The following is a 26086-nucleotide window of genomic DNA, read 5'->3' on the forward strand; positions in this document are numbered from 1 at the left end:
TGTGGTACTTTTAAAAATTCTGATTTAGAGGGATTTTAAATGAATTGTACATGTGTATTATGTTATTGTTTTAGATGTTTTTTTTCATAATTGGTTTGTTGGCAGATTGTACCACATTTTTGTATTGTATATTCTCAATCCAAAAAATAATATACTTTAGGCTTGATTAACAAGATCTGTATTTTTGTCGAGCCTGCAACTTTTGTTGCAGAAAGCTCGACATAGGGATAGTGATCCGGCGGCGGCGGCGGCTACGGCGGCGGTGGCGGCTACGGCGGCGGTGTTAGCTCACTTCTTAAAAGCTTTATATTTCAGAAGATGGAAGACCTGGATGCTTCATACTTTGTATATAGATGCTTCATGTTACGAAGTTTCCGTCAGTCACATGTCCAATGTCCTTGACCTCATTTTCATGGTTCAGTGACCACTTGAAAAAAAAGTTCAAATTTTTTGTAATGTTGAATTCTCTCTTATTATAAGTATTATAAGTAATAGGATAACTATATTTGGTATGTGAGTACCTTGCAAGGTCCTCACGTCTGTCAGACAGTTTTCACTTGACCTCGACCTCATTTCATGGATCAGTGATCAAGGTTAAGTTTTGGTGGTCAAGTCCATATCTCAGATACTATAAGCAATAGGGCTAGTATATTCGGTGTATGGAATGAATGTAAGGTGTACATGTCGAACTGGCAGGTGTCATCTGACCTTGACCTCATTTTCATGGTTCAGTGGTTATAGTTAAATTTTTGTGTTTTGGTCTGTTTTTCTCATACTATATGCAATAGGTATACTATATTTGTTGTATGGAATGATGGTAAGGTGTACATGTCTATCGGGCAGATGTCATGTGACCTTGACCTCATTTTCATGGTTCAGCGGTCAAAGTTAAGTTTTTGAGTTTTGGTCTTTTTATCTAATACTGTATGCCATAGGTCAACTATATTTGGTGTATGGAAATATTTTATGATCTTTATGTCAGTCGCGCAGGTTTTATTTGACCGTGACATCATTTTCACGGTTCATTGCACAGTGTTAAGTTTTTGTGTTTTGGTCTATTTTTCTTAAACTATAACATGTATAAGTAATGGGTCAACTATATATGTTGTATAGAAGCATTGTTAGCTGTACATGTCTGCCTGGCATGGTTCATCTGACCTTGACCTCATTTTCAAGGTTCATTGGTCTTTGTTTAGTTATCTTGGTTAATGTTAAGTTTATGAGACAGTTGTAATAAAACTAAGCTTTATACTTAGGACTATCAACATAATATCAATGATTAGTATAGAAGGCGAGACATTTCAGCGTGTGCACTCTTGTGTAAATAATTTGTATCATATATATCTATATTCAATGTTTGTGAGTACTCATGTTAAGTGAAAGAGCTTGTTTATGAGAAGGTAGATATTTGGAGTTTGATGCCAAAGTTACTACTCATGTGTATGTATATGGTTAAAGATCTTGTGCATTTAAGAGAATATCAGATTCTGGAGCTTTATGTTAATGAACTCAAGTGCATTTATTAAAAAGAGTGATATCTGGAGCTTGCAGCTTTTAAAGACTTTTTTCTAATAATGTTATTCTTTTTAAGTGGTTGTGTTGCACAATTTTTTGAATAGCATGTTTATTTATTTTAATCAAATTTTGTACTTCAGTCATCACCATGAATATCTTTCCCGTGATGACAATTTCTACAGTTTTTATAGAAACATTTTTTGTACATCTTCACTAGCCCGGAATTATAATTAATTTCTACCCTCATTACAATTGACCATTTTGGGTAACTTTCTAAAGTTTGGTTTCCTGTCATATTTGTGTTATAGAAAACTTCCTGTGATAAATACTAACTCTCTATTCATTTATTTCTTGGGTACTAAATTTTCATTGAATGAGGACATTTTTTTTTAATACTTGGTTTACCATTTTGATAAATGGTGCATACAAGACTTCAGGTGTTTTGTTTTCCTGTTAGATTCTGGAATTTGTGGTTCAGATATACCTATGAATTCACAAAAATAGAATCCAACTAATTGTAATTATGCTATTTATATACAACACACTCATCATAGATACTAGGACTACAATTTTGTACAAAATACCCATTAGTCAAGCTTGAATCAAAAAAGCAAAAAAGGCCAAATAAAGTATGAAAATGAAGAGCATTTAAGTCCCAAAGCACTAAAAAAAATATGCCAATTACAGCTAAGATAATCTATTCCTAGGGTAGAAAATCCATAGCATTTTGAAGATTTTAAAGCTTTGTAATCTGTAAATTTATAACTACAACCATATCAATGATAATTCATGTCAACAGTGAAGTGCTGACTACTGGGTTGGTTTACTGCTCCAAAAGCAGTGACATTGACCCATTGGTTGCAATATTTGTATGTAGTAAATGTGTATATTGTTGTAAAATATCTAATCAGTAGCACAGTCATTCTTCATTACTAATTGAATTGGTTAAAGCAGTTTTTAAAACTCTATAAATATTTTTTTATCAAATAAGTAACCTTAAAGTTGTTGCATTTTTTGTAAGAGAAATACAGTAAATGTCGTTTGGGTTTATTTGTGTGTGTGGGTTGCTGGCTTTTGACTTTAAAAACCTACATCTCGTTTTATTCACATTTACTTTAATTGATTTGTAAAGAATGATTTACAACAATTCTACAAAGAAATATTTTCCTATCTTGACTTGTGATATTTTTTCAATGCTTATTTTTCATATATATATATATGTACTTGTATTATGTAAATTTTCAACCTGATTTTTTGTGATCAGATGTAATTTTGTTATAAAGTTGTGATACTTTTGTTATTGGTTTTATATATTAGTGTATTCAAGAGGATTTTATTTACAATAAAGTGAACATCTCATATTTGTTATTTTTAGATGGTTCATTCTCCCCAGTGCCTGTTAGACCATCACATTGACCATTTAGAGAATGTTAAATAAATGATATAGAAGACAAACTTACTGTGGATTCATTTATATTTGTGGGTACCAGTTTTGTGGATTAGGAAAACTCACATGTTCATGGATAACTACTTTCATGGTTTTGCCAAAGTCTGCATACAAGCCTTTTTCTTGAAAATTTAATTTCTTTGTTCACCTGTAGCTATACATGTACCAATAAATCCACAAATTGGTATCCAACAAATAATAATGAATCTACAGTAGTTTATTTCCAAAATTATTTTGTTTGCCCATGGCCAGTGTCAATTCAACATAGACATTATCTTCATTATAGAAGGCCTCATAACTAGTTGGTCCCCTGGAAAGTTTTGGTACTCCATGTTCATGTATATTTAGGATATACAAGTTCAATCTTGAATAAATGCTGTGAGCAAATTAGCTTTTGCTCTTTTATACCTGCCTGGCTTCTCTGATCCATATAATCAACTTTTTTTTTAAAAGCCTCCTTTATGAACCTTAAAGTTTGTGATTCTCCTCTATTGTTCATTGTTTATCTTTGTTTTACCATCAAGATTATAATTTTTTTACATTAGATACCTCACCTTCATAAATTTAGATAACAGTCCACTCACTGTATTATTCAACTGGAAACCAGCCAGGAAAAAGAACCATGCCCCCGTGACAACCTCTTCCACCTGACACATGCGCGTTATAAACCTTTATAATTTTTTCCTGTTCCATCATACATGCTGCATGACTTTTGAGAAGGAAAAAGTTTTTTGCTACCAAATTGTTTTCCTATATAGAAATTTAAATTCATATTTTTTCAATAGTAATTTGTATTTATTAATTGTTTTATTTGAATAATTTTGTTTATATTATCTGAATAATGGACAAAACTCCAGCTTCTGCAATTCAAAGGCAAGAGGTAAGTGACACATACACAAGTTCCAGGCAGTGGTTTGTTGTCCCCTTGTTGTTAGGCTACTCATTCAGTTGAGTTTGGAGATATACGTTTGAGTTTATCCAAGGTGTTTCTGGTGTAAGTCTGGAACAGGACCCAGAACCTGTTACTGTTGGGACTTTGCCTTTCACTTCTGGTGCTAGTCAGTTGAGGTTATCTAGGACTATCCGGGTATTACATACCATAACTATGTCTGCAGAGATACCAATGTCTCCTGTTTCTTGCATGACAAGTATGCAAGAGACCTCTACCAGCTGGCATCAGTATTGACCCCTTTTCCAGGACTAGGTGGTCTATGAATTTTGCCTACCCTCCCATTCCTATGGGTATGCCCAACTTGCCTCCTTATCCTCAGCAATTTGATCCTTATTCAGTTCAGTCAGTTTGGTCTGTCAGGGACTTGGTGGTAGACCCTCTTCAGTGTCATCCTCTTTTAAGGTTGATTCTTACCACCTCTATCCATAAGATTCAAGCAACTGTTAACGCTTAGTTCATTGAGTTTAGTAACAGGCTTGATCTTAATAAATCTAGGGGTCTCTCTCAGGGTCCTCCAAAGGACCCTCCCAGATATAGACATTTGGTGGAAGATGATTCGGTTTCTGTGGCTCCTAGAAGTCAAGAAGGTAACTTTTTTGGTGACCAATGTGCTTCTTCTGATGTTGACAGTGTTGCTAGCACAGAGGAAGATGCTATGATTCCTAAGGAGCCTTCTTCATGTAACTCTTCTGATTGTCTTAGGAGTCTAGTCTATTCTATTCACAGGGATATGTCAGGTATGCACATGTCTTCTCCACAAGGCTTGCTCTTGTTAAGTCAAGCCAAATTTGAAGTTGTATTCTTTCCCAGAGTCGGGCCACTTTAAAACCGCTTTGTCTTTTGTAGCTCGTCTTTTGTTTGAGAACCATGCTAACATTTGCAAAACTAGTGGTAGTAAGTTCTCTGGTTTCGGGCCTACCTCTTACCCAGCGAAATGCAGATCTAAAGACTGAGATTCATGGATTTTCCTTGGGTATGTTGGCTCCTGTCTGTGATGAGGTTTTTTTCTAGTTTACATGGTTCAAAACCTTTGGACGGCCTCAGACTTTCTCAGGCTTCATATGTAAAGTCGGAGAATTATCTGAGGTGTCATACTTTTGATCTTGAGACAGCTGACCACTTTTTGTAAGCAGCTGTGTCTTTTTTAAAGAACAAAGGGGAGGAATTTTCAGACTTGAGGTTTATACTTCTACAGGTAAACAAGAGTCTTTAAATGTCTCAATTCCTTCTTCTTGGTACTGTGGCCAGTTTCGTCATTTTCCTGAGACTGGTTTTGACAGACAAGGTTAATAGTTTCAAGGCTATGCCTTTTGGCTTGGCTATAACACCCCTAGGTTTTACCAGGATTTTTCAGACGACGTTGTCTTCATACTCAAGCAGTACTCATGTCACTCCTACCTAGACGATTCTCTTATCAAGAATCATTGTCTGTCTCTTCTGGACGAACACACCGATGTGGATATCCTTTTACTCTTTTGACACTTGGTTTTTTGATTTCATGGGGAAAATCAGAGATAATTCCCAGCCAAAGTTTCACGGTTATGTTCTTCTCATATATGTTATGATGGTATGATACTAAACCCCTCACGGGAAGGATTGTGCCTGATATTCATATGATGAAGACATAATTTTTGTCGAGCCTGCAACTTTTTTTGCAGAAAGCTCGACATCGGGATAGTGATCCGGCGGCGGCGGCGGCGGCGGCGGCGTTAGCTCACTTCTTAAAAGCTTTATATTTTAGAAGGTGGAAGACCTGGATGCTTCATACTTTGTATATAGATGCTTCATGTTACGAAGTTTCCGTCAGTCACATGTCCAATGTCCTTGACCTCATTTTCATGGTTCAGTGACCACTTGAAAAAAAAGTTCAATTTTTTTGTGATGTTGAATTTTCTCTTATTATAAGTAATAGGATAACTATATTTGATATGTGCGTACCTTGCAAGGTCCTCATGTCTGTCAGACAGTTTTCACTTGACCTCGACCTCATTTCATGGATCAGTGAACAAGGTTAAGTTTTGGTGGTCAAGTCCATATCTCAGATACTATAAGCAATAGGGCTAGTATATTCGGTGTATGGAAGGACTGTAAGGTGTACATGTCCAACTGGCAGGTGTCATCTGACCTTGACCTCATTTTCATGGTTCAGTGGTTAATGTTAAGTTTTTGTGATTTGGTCTTATTCTAATATAATATACAATAGGTCAAATATATTTGGTGTATGGAAATATTTACGTCAGTATGGCAGTTTTATTTGACCTTGATATTGTTTTCAAAGTTCATTGGTCAGTGTTAAGTTTTTATGCCCCACCTACGATAGTAGAGGGGCATTATGTTTTCTGGTCTGTGCGTCCGTCCGTCCGTCCGTCTGTCCGTCCGTCCGTCTGTCCGTCCGTCTGTCCCGCTTCAGGTTAAAGTTTTTGGTCAAGGTAGTTTTTGATGAAGTTTAAGTCCAATCGACTTCAAACTTAGTACACATGTTCCCTATGATATGATCTTTCTAATTTTAATGCCAAATTAGAGTTTTTACCCCAATTTCACGGTCCACTGAACATGGAAAATGATAGTGCGAGTGGGGCATTCGTGTACTGAGGACACATTCTTGTTGTGTTTTGGATCGGGTTTCTTAAACTATAACTAATAGATAAACTATTTTTTGTATGGAATGATTGAAAGGTAAAGGTGTTATTCCAGTCCGGCAGATATCATCTAACCTTGACCTCATTTTCATGGCTCCTTAGTCAATGTAAAGTTTTATGGTTAAGTTTGATTCTTAGATACTATAAGCAATAGGTCATATATATCTAATGAATAGATTGATTGTAAGGTGTATATGTCTGTCTGGAATGGTTCATCTGACCTTTGACCTCATTTTCATGGTTAATTGGTCAATGTTTAGTTTTCTTGTTTAAGTCTCTTTTGTAGAAACTATAAGTAATATGTCAACCAATTTGGTGTATGAATGATTGTTACATATACATGTATTTCCAGTTTGGTTGATCTGACCTTGACCTCAATGTCATGGTTAATTGGTCAATGTTTAGTTTTCTTGTTTAAGTCTCTTTTGTAGAAACTATAAGTAATATGTCAATTATATTTGGTGTATGAATGATTGTTACATATACATGTATTTCCAGCTTGGTTTATCTGACCTTGAACTCATTTTCATTGTTAATTGGTCAATGTTTAGTTTTCTTGTTTAAGTCTCTTTTGTAGAAACTATAAGTAATATATGTCAATTATATTTGGTGTATGAATGATTGTTACATATACATGTATTTTCAGTTTGGTTTATCTGACCTTGACCTCATGTTCATGGTTAATTGGTCAATGTTTAGTTTTCTTGTTTAAGTCTCTTTTGTAGAAACTATAAGTTATATGTCAATTATATTTGGTGTATGAATGATTGTTACATATACATGTATTTCCAGTTTGGTTTATCTGACCTTGACCTCATTTTCATGGTTAATTGGTCAATGTTTAGTTTTCTTGTTTAAGTCTGTTTTGTAGAAACTATAAGTAATATGTCAATTATATTTGGTGTATGAATGATTGTTACATATACATGTATTTCCAGTTTGGTTTATCTGACCATGACCTCATTTTCTTTGATCATGTTAAGTAAATGTGATCACTTGTAGTAAAGCTTTATATTTTTGAATATCAAAATATAAAAGCAATGGTCAGTGTGTTAACCTTTCTAGCAGATTGAGCCATTGTATATGCATATGATTATTTAAGGAATAGGTAGTGTTATTTGATTGATTGAAGATACATGTTAATCATTCAATGACACTTTAACAAACCCTCTATATGGTTATTATACCTGTATAGAGGGATAAAATTATCCCTCTATAGAGGGGTATTTTTGTTTAGACTGGATTTAAATCAAAATAGGGCAGAATGGCATTTTCTACTTATTATGGCAGTAACCTGCAACAGTTGATGCACCAATTGATGTACTTAATTTAATATGCAGTTTGCTGCTTATCTGACTGTTGATCAGGTGTTCAGATAGGTATACAATAGATCGCAAGTTTTGTCACTATAGCAGAAAACTGGTCATCCCAATTTTTAGTAAAGTGCATATGTTGATGCATATAATTCTAGAGATTATAGCCAATATGACTACAAAATGCCATTCTGTCCTAATTTTCTTTAAATCCAGGGTACACAAAAATACCCCTCTATATAAAAGGGATAATTTTATCCCTCTAATAGGTATAATCACCATATAGAGGGTTTGTTCCCAACCTGTTTAAGATTCATATTCATGATGTTCACTAGTTGTGGTAATATGTATATACAAGGCTTTGTTCTAGATTGGCAATCAGAGCAGGTTAAAGGGGAAGTCTGCAGGGTAACATCACTGTACCTCCATCTCAGAGACCAAAGATATGGACTGGACATATATCAACAAAAACTCTCAACAAATGCAAGAACTGACTTACTTTTGTTGCTGTTCTTTCTGCATCTTTACTATTGGTGGATCAGACTTTGACAAAAAAAATATTTTGACTTGATTGATTCAAAGTTCAACCCCAGTATATTTAAAGTCATTTTGAAGAAAGTTGTATATCTATTCCATTCTTTTTCAAAATGAGTGGTTTTGTTTAGTGTTCGATGCTGTAAGAGTAATTCTTCATACCAAATCTTCACACAAGCCATCACTAAGACAGATACTATAGGAAATGGATTATTGATTGCAATTGTGCATATTTTAATCTTCCTATCAGATTACTATTGCAATACAATGGAATTTCTATCTTGTACAGCATATTTTGATCAGTGATACCTATTGAATCTTCTGTACTGCTCGCAGAAATAGGGTGCAATAACATGACCTAACTCTACCAAATTAATAAACAAGTCATCATATACTTTCATTTTTTATTATTTCCTGTTTAATTTCATACATCTTTTTGGCATTTTAATATTTACAATAGTTTGTAAACATTTAACGATAAATAAATAAACAATAACAGAACAACTACATAATTAATTATAACTTTCTTAATTACATAATTAATTACGCTTCATTAACTATAGAAAAGCTCACATCAGTTCAAACATGCAATCATAAAATTTCTCAAAGAGCACAAAAAATGCTGTGTATGCATAAATAAAACCCTCCAAGCACAAGTGCAGATTTATAAGCAAAATTTTATGCTAAATTGCTTTGTATGTATTTTATTATGTTATAAAATATCTCATTCAAAGAGATTTCCTTCATAGTGAATCAATGTTTAATATAATATATGACAAAGGCACTCTTCATGAATAGTCACAAGCTGAAGCATAACAATTTAAATGCTGTAAGAAATTTCTGAAAGATCTAGTGGTCAGTTCAATAGCAATTTATTGATTAAGAAACTCTCTGGAAATGCAACTGCAAAAACAATATTGTCAAAACATTAAATAGAAATTCATTTAACAGTAGTAGAAAACTCATTACCCAATAATGAGAACCAACTACAGACAGTTATAAAAAAATACATGAAAAATCTTGCTTTACTGCAAAAATTAATTATAACAGCTTCCTTGTGTTAACGATTTATCAAAAGGACACTTACTAAATAACCAAGACATCACCATCCTTTTTTATCATAATTCTACTCATTATATATAAATGCTTTTTCTTTCATGTAAGAAACCTATATGAACTTTACAGTCACAGAATATTTTTATCAGTCTAAAATCTTTATTCAATGCTGTTATAATGTTAAATTTGATGTAAAAACAAAACTGTGTATTGAATAAAAAAACATTTGATAAATACAATATAGTATTAATGAATGGGTATTTTTATAATGGCCCTGTTATATGTCCAAGGTCTGTAATAATGGTCTAGGAAGTCTGTCATGACCCGAGGCAATGCAGAGGGCCATTACAGACATCTGAGGCCATTATTACTGACCAAGGACATATAACAGGGCCATTATAAAAACATCCATTTCTTAATACATTTATTAACCAACTGAAAAAAGTGTATTTCTTGCTGCCAACTTGAAGTACTCTCTAACTCTTTTAGTTTAGTTTGAAAAAAATAATTTGTACTTCACCATGATCAAGCTTTAAATATACCAAATATCCAAGATATTAAGTTGAAAGAAGCTATGTGTTGAAAAACAGGATGAACAGTGATCCCTTTATATGGTTCTTTAATGTTTGTTGCTGGTTACTCAATTAAATAAAATAATTGCTGGTTACTCAATTAAATAAAATACAAAAGGGTATTATACTCTTTACAGCTTAATTTTATTAACTTTATTAAAAACCCTTACTGGGCTTAATACAGACAAGCTGGGCATTAATGCAGGGCCATTACAGAAAAACAGGGCCATTACAGAAATAACATGGCCATTACAGAAATAACAGGGCCATTACAGAAAAACAGGGCCATTACAGAAAAAACAGGGCCATTACAGAAAAACAGGGCCATTACAGAAAATATGTTATTTTTAATAACCAGTCATTTTTGGCCATTATGTACTTAGTTGGTTAATAATTGGTATTTACAGTTTAAAAGGTACAAGAAAGAGGACTTAAAAGTCCGTTATTAATTTTACAGAAAATGCTGAATGATCCAAAATAATTTATATTCTTACAGAATATAATATCACTGAAAGATTGTTAAATTTTCAATGAGAAAGACCATACGTAAAAGTTGTTACCAGCTTTACTTGATAAATATATTACTTTAAAAATGTATATAAGTCAGAAAGTACACAGTAGTCACAACCATTTATATGTTGGTTTTTTTTTAAACATATATAGATCTCATTCCATCGAGAATACTAAAATTACCCTTCTTTCATTTTACAAAAAATCGAAAACTAAATTCTAAAAGAAAGATAATTTTCTATTCAGGCGATCAATGATTGAAATTCTTTGCTTTAGATAATCATGTGTAACATACAATTACTTCTTAGAATAGGACAGAAGAATTATATCTTTATTTTCCCTGCATTTGATTTCCATCTTATCCAATTAGACCAAAACAAATATTTTCATATACCATCAAAGATATTAAGAGGTCAAAGAATAATTAAACTTTCCCTAATTGATACTATGGACCAAGGAGGGCCCTTTAGACAACTGAAGACATGTGACAACCTACAAGAACATATATATATATTATAATACTATGATTTTTTCCTACTTTAAGGCTTGACTGTTCAAATATACAGTGCATGTATGAAGTATTTTACAATCTAATAATACAAAAAGCTGTCAGAAAATTATCACACAACCACATATCACAATAGTATTTGTATTGAATTACCTCCCTTGAAATAAAGTATCAAAGAGGTAGAAAATTAACAGGCACTCGAGTACAAGCAAACAAATCTCATAAAATCTATCTGTAAAATTCCTATCATGTTTTTTCTTTAATAACTTTATTTATGAAATTCTCCCAACTAGTTGAATATCCAAATAATTTCATCTAAGACCGTACATAACTTTTCATAGCTTTTCACTTACCCCGGTAAGTTAGCTAAAATTAGAAGCACAACAAAATTTCTTAAAAAAGTCATTATTGTGTGTTAAAATTGGCACTGAAGAATATGCTACGTTGCAACATTATATAATGTGTTACATATATCTTTTTCCCCATTGATAAATATAAAATCTTCCATCAAGATTTGGTTAAGCAGGATTTGTTTTGAGGTATTGTTGGAATTTCCTTGAAGTTTAAAAAATGGTGAGGAATTTAAGAAAGAATAAACGTGTTCAAAATAGAATTTGCTAAGCATGAAGGAAAAGAAATCCTGAAAAATTTAAATCATCAAATTTGTTATTATGTTTTATATGGTACTGTGCTTATTGTTGAATAAAACAAACAATATGTATTCATTATAACATTTACTTAAACAGCAACATTACTTTTGAAAGTGAGTGTAATAACAATTTTTATAATTCATTTACAAGTGTCAGATATTCATTAAGTTATTATTGTTGATCAGGATTGCACAAAGTAAGACATTAGGGTCCGTCTCTAATTCAAGTATGTAAGTTCAGATATATGCTAAGCACAATTATTACAGTGGCAGATCCAGAACTTTTCCTAAGGGGGGGCCCACTGACTGACCTAAAGGGGGGGCCGCTTCAGTCATGCTTCAATGATTCCCTATATAATCAACCAAATTTTTCCAACGAAAAGGGGGGGCCCCTGGATCCGCCTATGTATTACATTTCAGTAATAGGCTGTAATTGCCAATATAATATTTCGTACCTTAGACTTGTTTCAAACATTAGATTTCATAAAAAAAAACATAGCCTTGGATATTGTCTTTTTCCAAAATTGACATTAGAATTAACTTAAACGCTATGAAGAATTGTCCAATGTCTAAAAGTAGCTAATCTGCAAAAATAGAAACAGATCTTTCCAACGTTATAAGACTTTTAAATATAAGGGAGCACCTTGTTATAATAATATTTCAGATCAACATACAAACTGTAAAATAAGAAATCTGCTCTAAAATATGATCACTACATTATCTAACTACCAGAAAATTAATGGTCATACATCACAAAACTCATTTACATAGTACAAATCACAGTTTCTACGATCAAATTGTCCAAGGCAAGATAGTGACTAAAATGAACACAATCAAAAGTTGTACAATGTATGATCTTAACTTATGTCATTAAAACAAGGCTTCTATCAAAGAAATCTGTGATGTCTTTTAAAGGATTTAAACATGAATATGTTCAGCACCTTGAAATTAAAATTTTCATTGAGATACCCATTATATAATGTAATGTTATGTATCGTTCATTAACTCCAGATTTCTTTTCAATTCTCTTGTTGTTATTGATGTTATTGATAGTATATTATATGCTGTGGTCACTGACATATATTGTGGTCACTCATTGACCGTCACTGATATATACTGTGGTCACTGATGTTATGATGTGTTTCCGTCACTGATATTATGTCAACTACTTTGGCCTATGATATTTCAACACATGTCACACTCTTTTTCTATCTTGTTTCTCTTTTACTGTAGACAACAGGACCATAAAACTACTTGATTAGGAGGTAGGAATCTGTAAAGCACCCAAATGAAGAGATAAGCACAGGTGAAATGAGACAAGGAACCAGTACTGATGACATGTGACACTAAGGTTAATATTGAGGTCATCCATTACATAAAGCTTCATCCTCTAACATAGCATCAAGTTCATCAGTTAATCCTTGTAACATGAAGTCAATATCCGTCAGAACATCTTCTGAACTGTAAAACACAATACAAAATCTTTAAGATTATATTCTTGAAAATTTATTATCAGAAAGCCAACACATTCAGAGGTGAAACATGCAAGAACCATCTGATAAGATTTTAAGGAAAATAGTTTCATATTTAACTATATCATAATAAAATCAACAGAGTTTAGGTTTTAATATTAAGGTCATGCATTGAATATAGCTTCTTCTTTCAACATAGCATAGAGTTCATCATTTATTCTTTGTAATATGAAGTCAACACAAACAAAGATGAAATATGCAAGAACCATCTTTTTGATAAGATTTTCAAGAAAATAGTTTTATGTTTAACAATAGCATAATAACATCAACAGAAACTCCAAAATCAAGCAAAGTTCTGATCTGATAAGTCAAGCCATTTCCAAAGAACTTGAGTTTTTGCTTAATTCCTGCAACACTGTTGTATAAATTAGGGCATTGGTTATCTCTATTATATTGTATTTCTTTTTGTCATCTCAGGGCCCCTATCCATTTTATTAGAAAGAGAAGTTTTTTTTTGGACAGGGGTGGGTCATTGGTCATCTATGTTTTTTTGTCTATTTGATGATAGTAAAGGGGGTCTCATTGGGGGGTTCCGATCCCGGATCCCGCTTACTGTTTTGTCAGATTCCCATATCCCGCTTACACTATGTATGTAAGCAATTTTCACTTTTTTTGTCATTTCCCGGGTCCCGCAAGACCTCATTTCCCGTTTTCACGACACAATAATTTGACTTTCACGTGTCACGCTTACCAAAAATTGGCAATCCCGCGTCACGCTTAGACCCCAATGAGACCCACAGTAAAACTACACAAGGAAATGTTTGTTATATCATATGGTAATATCTTGTTCAATGTTAAAGGCTGCATGTACATTAACCTGAATTTGTTCACTTCTTAGTCCTTTAATGTTTAGTTGTGAACGTGTCCCATTGAGAATTATATTACATTGTACTTTTACAGATTCTAATGGAATACCCCATCAATACCATACAATAATATTTTGCTCTATGTTGAAGGTTGTAAGTCAACCTAAATTTGAAGTTTTCTCATTTGCAAATCATATTAAAAATGTACATCTTATTTTTACAGACCTCAATTTGTTGTATTTGAAATCATGTGATGTCTCATGTTGGACAGGAAAACCTTAACTTGCAAATTAAATTTCTAATCTATGTAAAAGACATTGCTCTCTCGTAGCATCTGTTTATACAACATGTTGGAACAAAAAAAAATATCCGTCCATTTTACGGTGGTAAAAATTTCAGTTTTGCAAGGAAACTGTGTGTAGATCTATTGATTTTCATGTATGATATAGTAGTTCTTTAAGTATAGGAAACAGGATCCTGAATAGGAAACTTAAAAAAAAGATTATGAAATTGAAGAAAACATGAATTACTTACTTCTTCTTTACACCATTACCTCCTGTTTGTTCATGAATGACATCTGTAAAAAAATAAAGTAGGTTTGAACTATGTTTTGTTTTAATCTTGTGAAAGCCTAGCATTCCCTCAAAAGCTTTTGATAAATAAAACAATCAATGCATTGTCTGATTTTATTGGTATCTCTAAGTTTTTATCAGTAGTATATTTTACTGATAATTAAAATAAGTGAAAAGCAATTTTGCACATAAGCAATGTCCCTGAATGAGACTGCAAAATGAGTTTACTTCTATCACAATTTTATAACAATAGATATCTTTCGAAAATACACTATATACTCTGAAAGTCCAAAATTTACTGAAGTTGTGTAACAAATTGTTTCAAATAACAAACCAGTAGTTTATGCTAGATCTTATGGCAACAGATTCCTTAAATGGTATGAAATACTTTAAGAGAAAGAGATAACCACTGAAGCCTATAACATTTTACAGTAGTTATCTCTATCAGCAGATCATTTGTGTCATTATAACAGGTCTTTTTCAGAAAAATGTAAACTTTTTATGAACATACTTTTATAAAAGAGGTTATTCCTAAGAGGGTGGTAAAGGGTTATTTTCATGCAATGTTTTCAGCCTTTTTGTTTAACGTGTTTTCGTACTTTGACATTTAATTTCTTGGTTTCTCATGTTTGGTTCCATATGCTTGCTACGTGTTTCCCCTTATTTATTTTTCGTGTTTCGTGCCAGTACTCTTAATTTCTCATGCTTATCCCGCATTTCATTATAAATAGTAAATAGTAAACCGGGACTAAATTCAAAGTCAGTCTCCCGAGATTGTTTTGAATAAATTGATAAATTTTTTAACAGCTTACCTCTTTTTTGTAAAGATGCTGTCATTGTTTCAGACCTCTGAGTAAATAAGGCTGGATTGAGGTCATTTTCACCCTCATTAATTTGCACTATAGAAGTTTTAGCAGGAGGTGCTCGTTGTTTAATTGTTCCAACATTTTCATTAGCGAACGGTAAGGTATTAGATTCCACACTAGAAGTTGATATATTAGAATCATGACTTGACGTAGAATCATTCCTTCTTAGAGTTCCATACGGTGGTGTTTTTTCTCGTCCACCTACCGATGCATGATTTTCTTGATTTAAAAATTCTCGTCTAGGTTTTGGTTTAATCTGAGGTGATCCGACACTTTTTAAATGTTTCACTACATTTTCATCTGATCTCATTGTAGTTGATGAATCACTGAGACTACCATTATATCGTCTAAATGATGATGTATTGTGGTTATGAGAAGAGACAGGCACGTGAGACCCAACATGAGAATCTTTTGTCATGTGAGACAGAATTGGTGACTCCTTATTCGGACTTGTTCGTAATGAGGTACTTCTTAATATTGGAGAAGAAAATGAATTGTTATGAACACTATGATTGTCTGACATGCTTGCCACTGACTCATTCCCTTGGTTTGTCCGTATCGACTGAACAGCACTACTAGTGGATGTCCGTGTTTCGGAACCTTGTACACTATTTGCACTGACTTGTCTCTGATACTGGAGTCTATACTCCTCACCATGCATATCCTCTTTACTAGGTATTCCATAATTATGAAGTTTAGGTGTTATTATATCCATAGCTATTGGTGGGGGAGGTGGGGGGAAATCTTCTCCATCAGAATTAACCATATCATCCGGACTGATCACCTCACCACATTTACTGCCAAACTTTTGTGACAGACTTTGTACACAACTAGCAAAGGAATTTGTCTCTGAAGCCACTTTAACTGATTTCTTAGGTTTAGGGGAAACAGTAGGCTTTGTTGAGATAACCGGTTTTGGTTGTAGCTTTGGAACAGCTGATTTAGGTATACTACCAGCATACTGAAAATTCCCTGAACTTGAAGAAACACTAACTGGCGGTACATTACTCACATTGTTCTGTGAATTTCCTCCAGAATTTCTATTGGAATTTTGAACATAATAACTGTCAATAGTTTTGGGTGAATTATTACCAGTTTTTGGCACACTTGCAGCATATGGTGAATTCTCAAGAGATATTTGTTTAGTATATTCTAATTGGCTCTGTTTAGATATAGAATTACTTCGTTTGGGAGGGGGAGGAGGAGGGACTTTCTTTATTGGTGTTGATGAATGAAGAGGTCCATTGACACCTGGTGGACAAGACTGAGACATAGAGTTATTTAGACCAGAATTATAGGGGGAGTGTTTCGGTGAATCATATACAGTCTCTGATCCAAGGTCACTTTTCTGTCGTTTAAATCCTCCATTTCCTGTAATCACAGATTTTTCAATATGATCTTCTAAATACTCATTTAATTTTTCTGCCTCCTCAAAGTCTGGCGAGTACTCTTTACTTGAACGTTTAGCTTTCGCAACAATCTTAGCAACTGGCTTAGGCTTATTCAGAACTTTAGGAACAATAGGGGCCATAGGCAGTGGAGCCCTATATCCATTGTCAATTTCTTCTGTTGGAGTGCTATCACGATCAAATTCATTCGAACGTCTAGACGGTCCCTGAAAAGATTGATACGTAATTGTTTGGCCTGCCATATCTTTTGTCAGAGAAGAATTAGGTGACGACTGATTACGTTTAACTTGAATTGCCACAACGTCTGGTTGAAATGCTTTGGTTGTAGGACTGTTTGGGAAAAAACAAGAGTCCAAGCTTCCATCACTACCTCTCTGCCTTGCAGGAGAATGATTATACATTAGTTCACTATTGTTCAAACTTTCTCCTGAAGAAGATTTTCTAGGTCGATGATTATACATCGCCTCTCCAGAATGACGATTTGAAATATTGTTATGTGGTGGATCTAAAATTTCTGACGATCCTCGTTTGCCATCTACAGTGGATTGTCTTTTAGCATTAGATACAACTCTTTTTAATCTATCCACTGCTATCATTATTTTCTTCTGATGACCTATAAATACCAATAAAATAATATTAATGATATCACACTATCTCTAAAATAATAGTGTCAACTCATTGCAGCGAAACTGAAAAAAGTGTCTAAGGTAAGGATCTATATATGTTCTTTATCATTTGGTGGAGATTTGTCTCATTGCTTCCTCATCTTTTTTAATGAATACTTGGTTGTTTATCATATAAAAAGAACAAACAAATACAATTAATTACTACAAGTTCAAAAAAACATCTTCCAAGAGACAGAATTCAAATACATTTTGTAGATAATACACTCAAATGCAATAGCATTTTAAACATATATGTAAGTACTTTGTTATCTATTCTAACATGACGTCCTTCAAACGCTTTGAGTACACACCCGTGGTAAAATATGAATATATTGCCAGTGCTGTTCCGATTGTACTCCCACGTCATATGCTTTTTTATGAATGAGATACCCAACGTCATAGAACAATGACGTTAGAATGTAAGCATTTTACGGGAAAATACACGCTTGTGAATCCGAAAATCATCACAAGGAAACATACACAAATGATGCTAAAATGTGGCAAAAGCCCTTTATTGTACATCATATAAGACATATAAATAAATTATCATTCAAATTCATCCAAAACTGTCTAAATACATTATTTTAAATAGTTTAAACATGTCACTAATGCAGTTTGCTCCGTTCTTTTACGCTAGTTTATTAGTGCGTTTATTTATGGGAACGGCAAATATTTGCCTACACCTAGAGCGCTTCGATCCAAAAGAATTGCCGTATGTGTCCTATCAGAATCGAAATAATTCATGGGGGCTTGAATATATCTAGATTTTACCACGGGTTGTCCCTTTATGCCGATATTTTACCCCTCGCTATCGCTCAGGGGTAAAATATTTGTCATAAAGGGCCAACCCGTGGTAAAATCATGATATATTCAAGCCCCCATGAATTATTTCTTAATTAACTTACACCAAACTAATGTAAAACATTGAAGGTCATGTAATGGCATACTCAATTTAAATGAATTATTTTAACTCCTTTTTGATAAATACATGAAGGCTGTTTTTGGTTACTGTCTGTCACAATTGTCTGTTGTTTAATGTTATAAGCTTAAAGCAGACTGTTGGATTTCATTTTCAAAAAATTGTTTCACTCTTTGTCATCTGGAAACTTTTCAGTTTTTATTCAATGTTGAAGATCGCTACTATTGTGACCTATAGTATCTTACATCATTGTTCTTTTGTCTTTGTTGGATAAAAGGCTCAATGCTCTTCAACTTTGTACTTGTTTGGCTTTATAAATATTTTGATATGAGCGTCACTGATGAGTCTTATGTAGACGAAACGCGCGTCTGGCGTACAAAATTATAATCCTGGTACCTTTGATAACTATCATTTACAATCAAACCAAATCTAATTATTTCATTACTAAAACAACTTTTAAATGGTTTGAAACGGAGGTATATGCAGTTTTTTTGCTCTGTGTTGAGGTCTCACTGTGACTTTAAGATGAAAAACAGCAATAAAAGTACTGTTCCTTTGCTTGTTGTATGTTTGTTGTGTCTTTGTGTCATGGATGGACACCTGATATCCTTTGTGTTTCTACTGTTTCTTATACAACTGTTTTAAACATAATATTTATCAAGCTGAAAGCCAGATGTACATTTTACCTACAAAAGGCTCATAAACAAGTCAACTCAGCTACAAAAAATGTCATATGTGAAGAACACACATACAAAACAAATTTCAGTAACATTTCACTACATGATTAAATAACAGCAAAACCAATCATCAAAAACAAGACATACCTAACTTAGAAATTCCAATTTCTTCTAAATCTTCCCAACTAATATCAGTAACACTGTCCATATCAGCATAGCCTTGACTAGTTAAGGTTTTACAGTACTGCTCTAGATGTAATAAGTGAAGCCATTCTTCTACTGTATTCTATAAAAGAAAATCAACCATAACATATAACCTCAAAACATGTTCATAGGTTAGTGGACATCAAATTTAGGGGGAAAAGATGCATGTAAACACAACATAAAATTGAAAATGGAAATGGGGAATGTGTCAAAGAGACAACAACCCGCCCAAATAAAAAACAACAGCAGAGGGTCACCAACAGGTCTTCAATGTAGCGAGAAATTCCCGCACCCGGAGGCGTCCTTCAGCTGGCCCCTAAACAAATATATACTAGTCCAGTGATAATGAACGCCATACTAATTTCCAAATTGTACACAAGAAACTAAAATTAAAATAATACAAGACTAACAAAGGCCAGAGGCTCCTGACTTGGGACAGGCGCAAAAATGAGGCGGGGTTAAACATGTTTGTGAGATCTCAACCCTCCCCCTATACCTCTAACCAATGTAGTAAAGTAAACGCATAACAATACGCACATTAAAATTCAGTTCAAGAGAAATCCGAGTCTGATGTCAGAAGATGTAACCAAAGAAAATAAACAAAATGACAATAATACATAAATAACAACAGACTACTAGCAGTTAACTGACATGCCAGCTCCAGACTTCAACTAAACTGACTGAAAGATTATGATTTCATCATATGAACATCAGGCACAATCCTTCCCGTTAGGGGTTTAGTATCATACCATCATAACATATATGAGAAGAACATAACCCGTGTCATGCCAACAACTGTTTTTAGAATAAATGTGTTTAGTTCCGATGCAAAGACCTTATCAGTGACTCAATATTAACGCCTTTTTTGTACTGATATGGCATAAAGCAATCACCAATCAAAAATTACAAAATTTACACAAGGACTGCTATAAGGTATTTATCCATTCACTTTGGAAAAATGTGTTTTGTTATAAACAAATAATGCCACTAGTTTCTTCAACAAATAAATTGCAAAGAACTCATAGAGAATGAATTTTAAATAGACAAGAGTGCACACGCTGAAATGTCTCGCCTTCTTTACTAATCATTGATACAGTGTTGATAGTCCTAAATATAAAAGCCTTATTACAAATGTTACATAAACTTAACATTAACCAAGAAAACTAAGCATTGACCAATGAACCATGAAAAGGAGGTCAAGGTCAGATGAACCATGCCAGGCACACATGTACAGCTAACATTTCTTCCATACAACAGATAAAGTTGACCTATTGCTTATAGTTTAAGAAAAACAGACCAAAACACAAAAACATAACACTGAGCAATGAACCATAAAATTGAGGTCAAGGTCAAATAAAACCTGAGCATCTGACATATAGATCATTAAATATTTCCATACACCAAATATAGTTGACCTATTGCATATAGTATTAGAAAAAAACCAAAACAAAAACTCAAAAACTTAACTTTGACCACTGAACCATGAAAATGAGGTCAAGGTCAGATGACACCTGCCGGTTGGACATGTGCATCTTATAGTCTCTCCATACACCGAATATACTAGTCCTATTGCTTATAGTATCTGAGATACGGACTTGACCACCAAAACTTAACCTTGTTCACTGATCCATGAAATGAGGTCGAGGTCAAGTGAAAACTGTCTGACGGGCATGAGGACCTAGCAAGGTACGCACATAGCAAATATAGTTATCCTATTACTTATAATAAGAGAGAATTTAACATTACTAGCTTTTTTTTCAAGTAGTCACTGAACCATGAAATTGAAGTTAAGGACATTAGACATGTGACTGACATGTAACATGAGGCATCTATATACAAAGTATGAAGCATCCAGGTCTTCCACCTTCTAAAATATAAAGCTTTTAAGAAGTTAGCTAATGCCGCCAGCACTGACGGATCACTATCCCTATGTCGAGCTTTCTGCAACAAAAGTTGCAGGCTTGACAAAAATGCATTGCAAATATGGCCCCTGGGAGACAAAAAAATGTTTTTGTGTAGTTTTTACTGTATTATTACATAACAGATCTTTGTTTTACATCGTGATCAATGCTACACTGTATGTAATGACAAACTTTAAGAGCAACAATTTAACCAAAATCAATATTTTCTCGCCTAAGTACTATTTGGCATATGTTCAATGATTGCTAATTAGTAGCTTTATAAATGTTAATTAGAAGATTTATAACTTTTTGCTTATTAGAATATGCTATTTTCGATCATTCTAGTGCCATGTACAATACATGTACAATATCATTACTAGCGTTAACACAATGATAAATGTCACATGGTATTACCACTGTTCCATCAAGTTTAATTTGATGTTTTCAAAGCTACCATTGTTTCTTATTAGACAATGTAATTGAGTTTTATTGGGTGAAGAAGAAATTTTATGTTTATTCAATAGTATGTAGAGTTGAAACACAGCAATTTAAAACTCATTATTAAAATTTCCAAATCCTCTGGGTTTTTTTCTCTAACAAATTTTCGATCATTCCAGTGCCATGTACAAAGCACGTAGACTTACAGGTCAAAGATGTCTTTCAGTTTAGTTTACTTTTACTAGAGATTTTGGGCTGGGGTCTCATCAATGTTTACTATACATCTTCTTTTACCCTGTATTACACATTTAATAGGATACAGCACAAGGACATCAATTTTGGTTTGGTCTGAATTTATTTGAGATTTGAAAATTTAGGCTGCTTGTCACAGGTTCTGGTAGTCAACTTTAATAACGGAATAGGCTCCCTGAATCTATTTATAGGCAATCTAACAAGATTATCAAGGATCAAGAATTAGAAGTTGCATCAAATTCTAACCATTACAGAGAAAATGTGTATACTTGACAAGAATATATTAAACAACAGGGTAGAGATTCTAAGTAATAAGACAGCTTATTTCTATATCAAATTCAATTATTTTTAAGTTGCAAACCTACAGGTTTATAATCAGGTAAGCCATCGCTAATGTTCAGTCTGGCAATTTCAGCTTTCAACCTCTTTCGATGACCAGGTTTAGTTATTCCAATAGCAGTCAGATCCTGAAAAAAATCAAAAAGTTATCATCACCTGAATGTTTATAAGCCTACAACATAAACTTAAGTGTTAAACATTTACAAGTAATAACCTGGGTCATTGCCATGCTTGCCATAATTTTGGTTGAGATAATACATCAGCCTCTCTGTCTAAATCCCTATGGTAATCAATGTATAAAATGGCCTTCCTCTCACCTCTTCTTAGTTTAATGTAGCTAATCACTCTCTGATTTTATGATTTATCAGATAAGTTGTCAGGATTGTTGCTTTTTGATAAATAAAGTCAGAAGTCCTCCCAACATCATATTGATATTATGTGGTCATTACTGGACTTGGTTGGCAAAAATTCAAAATAAATAATGTAAAAAACCTATAAATTCCTTTATAATGAGGCAATTATCAAAGGTTAAGTAAATCTGTAAATATCAAACTATAAAGTTTATGTTCTTCTAAGATTACCAGGATTAACAGTATAGTGCAGCTAGTTGTATCAATTCTTTTAAATTTCTAGAACCTTTTGTATTTAGTGGAAAGATAACTCTGCATGACAATACTGGACACAAAAAATGTCCCTCCTATATTAAGATTACACATCTGGCAAAAAAGTTAAAAAGCCCCAAAAAATTAAATCAGTTTAATATCTCAGCTGCCTTACCGATAAATTATACTGATACCAAACACAGTGATCTTTCGAAGAAAAGTTAATTAAATATACGGACTTCATCTTTTACTTTTTCATATGACAACCAACACATGAAAATGAGGCTTAGATTCACATCACACCTGTAGTACAGACATATACTCCTTATGATTTTGTGATTAAAAATCTCAGGAAAAGGAGAAAACATTCTTCAATATGAAAAAGAAAAAAAGGTTGTTTTCATGATAAATGAAACATGAAATCAGACCTAAAGTGACATCACACCTGTCGGACAGACATTTATTCCTGATAATTTTGCAATTAAAAATCTCAGGAAAAGGAGAAAAAGTTCCTCAATAAGAAAGATAGGTTGTTTTAATGATGGGACATTTATCAAGTAGACAATGACAAAACAGACTGACAACACAAGGGTCAATAGATTGACCAGTAAACAGGTGCAGAAAATAATACTACAAATACAAACTTCACTAAATTATTCTTGGATTACCTACACGTGATACTTTTATCACAAAGTTTACACCAGATTCCCTATATTAGTTGTTTACTTAAAAATGGAAAAAAAGGCCATAAATCTTGGTTATATAACAGAAGAATATTTATAAGCAGGATAAGAATGTGCATATCTTCATGTAATTAACCTGTTACCTAAACACCTGTTGTATAAAGAGGATAATAGTTAATAGCATGGATGATGTTAAGTGCATTGTAATTTTTCACAAAAACATATGCCTACTGCTAATTTATCAAATATATCATACATACTCCCTTAAAATTAACTGTTCGTAGGTTTGAGAATTTTCCAAAACTAACATTAAGATTCATTTTCTTCAAGTTTCTTTAATGGTGTTTTGTAGTATCATATGTTAATAGAATGGTTAATTTTCATGAGAATGCAATAAGAAATTTGAATCAAAGTGTCAGATAGAGTAGTTGGATGGAATAACATAGCTAGCTAGAATTCTTATGTAGCATGGTAACATTAATTTTTATGGGATATGCCACAAATTTCAAAACATCAATTTCATGATTGATAGTCTGTAATTATGAGAGATAGCACAGAATCACGTAATTGATTTTGACATGTTTTAACAAGTGTTTTATATATCAGTTTCATAAGTATTAAGATTACTATACATTGGAAATGTTGTTAACCGTGCCCGGAAATTTAGAAATGATCCATGTAAACTTGTCACTCCTTTAAATAAACTTATTCTAAAAGGTTACCTATTCAACACTGTAATAATATCATTGAATATTGTTTTTATTGGTATAAATATTGATTCAGTTATCAGTAAATTAAAAGCTAACGAAATATTCCTAGTATGTTATATGTATATACATATTCATGGATCTACAATCTGTCGATACCTGTAACTTGGCATTGCACAAGGTCATGTTTTTCTCTGGCTGTTTATGACGTCTTTACACTAAACCCATTGGATGTTGGATGTGTACGGATTGATAGTTTAGTCTTAGTTGAATGATTTTTTTATTAGTTGTTAGTGGCTTTGAACTAGCTGTCAGATAACTGCGAGTACTCTAAGATCTGTTCATTGTGTCTTTTTTTGTCGGGATGTATAAGTACCGGGCCACGTCCACTTGTATTTTTGTCCATCTGATGAGTTAAGCCTTTTTCAACTGATTTTTATAGTTCGTTCTTATATTGTACTTTTATACCACTGTCCCAGGTTAGGGGGAGGGTTAGGATCCCGCTAACATGTTTAACCCCGCCACATTATTTATATATGTGCCTGTCCCAAGTCAAGAGCCTGTAATTCAGTGGTTGTTGTTTGTTTATGTGTTACATATTTGTTTTTCGTTCATTTTTTTACATAAATAAGGCCGTTAGTTTTCTCGTTTGAATTGTTTTACATTGTCTTATTGGGGCCTTTTATAGATCACTATGCGGTATGGGCTTTGCTCATTGTTGAAGGCCGTACGGTGACCTATAGTTGTTAATGTCTGTGTCATTTTGGTCTTTTGTGGATAGTTGTCTCATTGGCAATCATACCACATATTCTTTTTTATATTAGTATTTGAAGTTGATGGCATGAAGTTTTTATTTGATCGTTACAAATATCTGCTTTGCTGCGGCACCACCAGTAAACTTAAGTTTTTATGAAAATGATTATTATGAAATATCCAAAATACTTTAATGACTTATTCCAATCATTTTTTTTACTTTCATCACAGAATATCAAAATTTGAAAGAAAGATAAAATGACAAGAAAAATGTGACTGATTAGTGTAAAGATGCTGAAATGTCTCACTGGACTTTACTAATCATGAATGGATTTTATTTTGATACTTTTTAGTATTAAGGTGTTACTATACCTTTTTAAACACAAACTTTATTTCTATTGAATTAATCTATCAAATTTTATTAAGATCCAGGATATTAAGTTCATAGTCAGTCAAACAGACAGACAGACAATTCACCTTATAATCAATTAAAGTCAATGAAATACCAACTACACCACAAAACTTTTATGTTGATGCTGATCCATGAAATGTCAAGGTCAGGCGAATCCCTGTCAATTATGAAGACCTTGCAATGATTCTATGTACCAAATGTGTATCCTATAACTCATAAGAAGTGAGAAAATCACATGATAAAAGAACTATATATTTTTTAAAAGCAGTTGCTGAATCATGAAAATGAGATCAAACTTAATGCACATATGCCTAATGGAAGGGCATCTGTTTACAAGATATGAAGTAAACAGGTTTTTCTATCTGTTGTATTGTTATTAAAAGTTTTATTCATATAAAAATGTAGGTTAAACACAATGACAGTTAAGCATAAAAACTTATTTGAACATTGTGTCAATTTCACTGTGTTATCTTAAAGAAATAATGAGATCTTCCATTTCAATTTTTAACAATAGTTAAGAATTTATAATTCAAAACTAACGCATAATAAATATACAGATAATGTTATAGGAAATTGTGATTTTGTTAATTGCTAATTTTTCAAAATGTACAATAGAGTTACATACAAACTGTAAAAACCTGAATGTTATCCTAC

At 33.0% G+C, this 26086-nt stretch overlaps 1 protein-coding gene across 3 annotated transcripts in view; it reads right to left on the bottom strand.

The window, feature by feature from the left end:
- Nucleotides 1-11574: 11574 nt before the first annotated feature.
- Nucleotides 11575-26086, bottom strand: part of LOC139487605 (caskin-2-like) — a 75740-nt gene continuing 61228 nt past the window's right edge. For all 3 annotated transcript variants that reach the window (XM_071272503.1, XM_071272505.1, XM_071272504.1), the window contains exons 16-20: nt 22302-22403; nt 19289-19427; nt 15418-17493; nt 14568-14610; nt 11575-13156 (exon numbers count right to left, since the gene is read on the bottom strand). In XM_071272503.1, the coding sequence (XP_071128604.1) occupies nt 13060-13156; nt 14568-14610; nt 15418-17493; nt 19289-19427; nt 22302-22403 (2457 nt within the window). In that variant the 3' untranslated portion in view covers nt 11575-13059. The remainder of the gene's footprint in view (nt 13157-14567; nt 14611-15417; nt 17494-19288; nt 19428-22301; nt 22404-26086) is intronic.

Source organism: Mytilus edulis, chromosome 9 (assembly GCF_963676685.1).
Source record: "Mytilus edulis chromosome 9, xbMytEdul2.2, whole genome shotgun sequence".
In the NCBI taxonomy this organism is placed as follows: domain Eukaryota; kingdom Metazoa; phylum Mollusca; class Bivalvia; order Mytilida; family Mytilidae; genus Mytilus; species Mytilus edulis.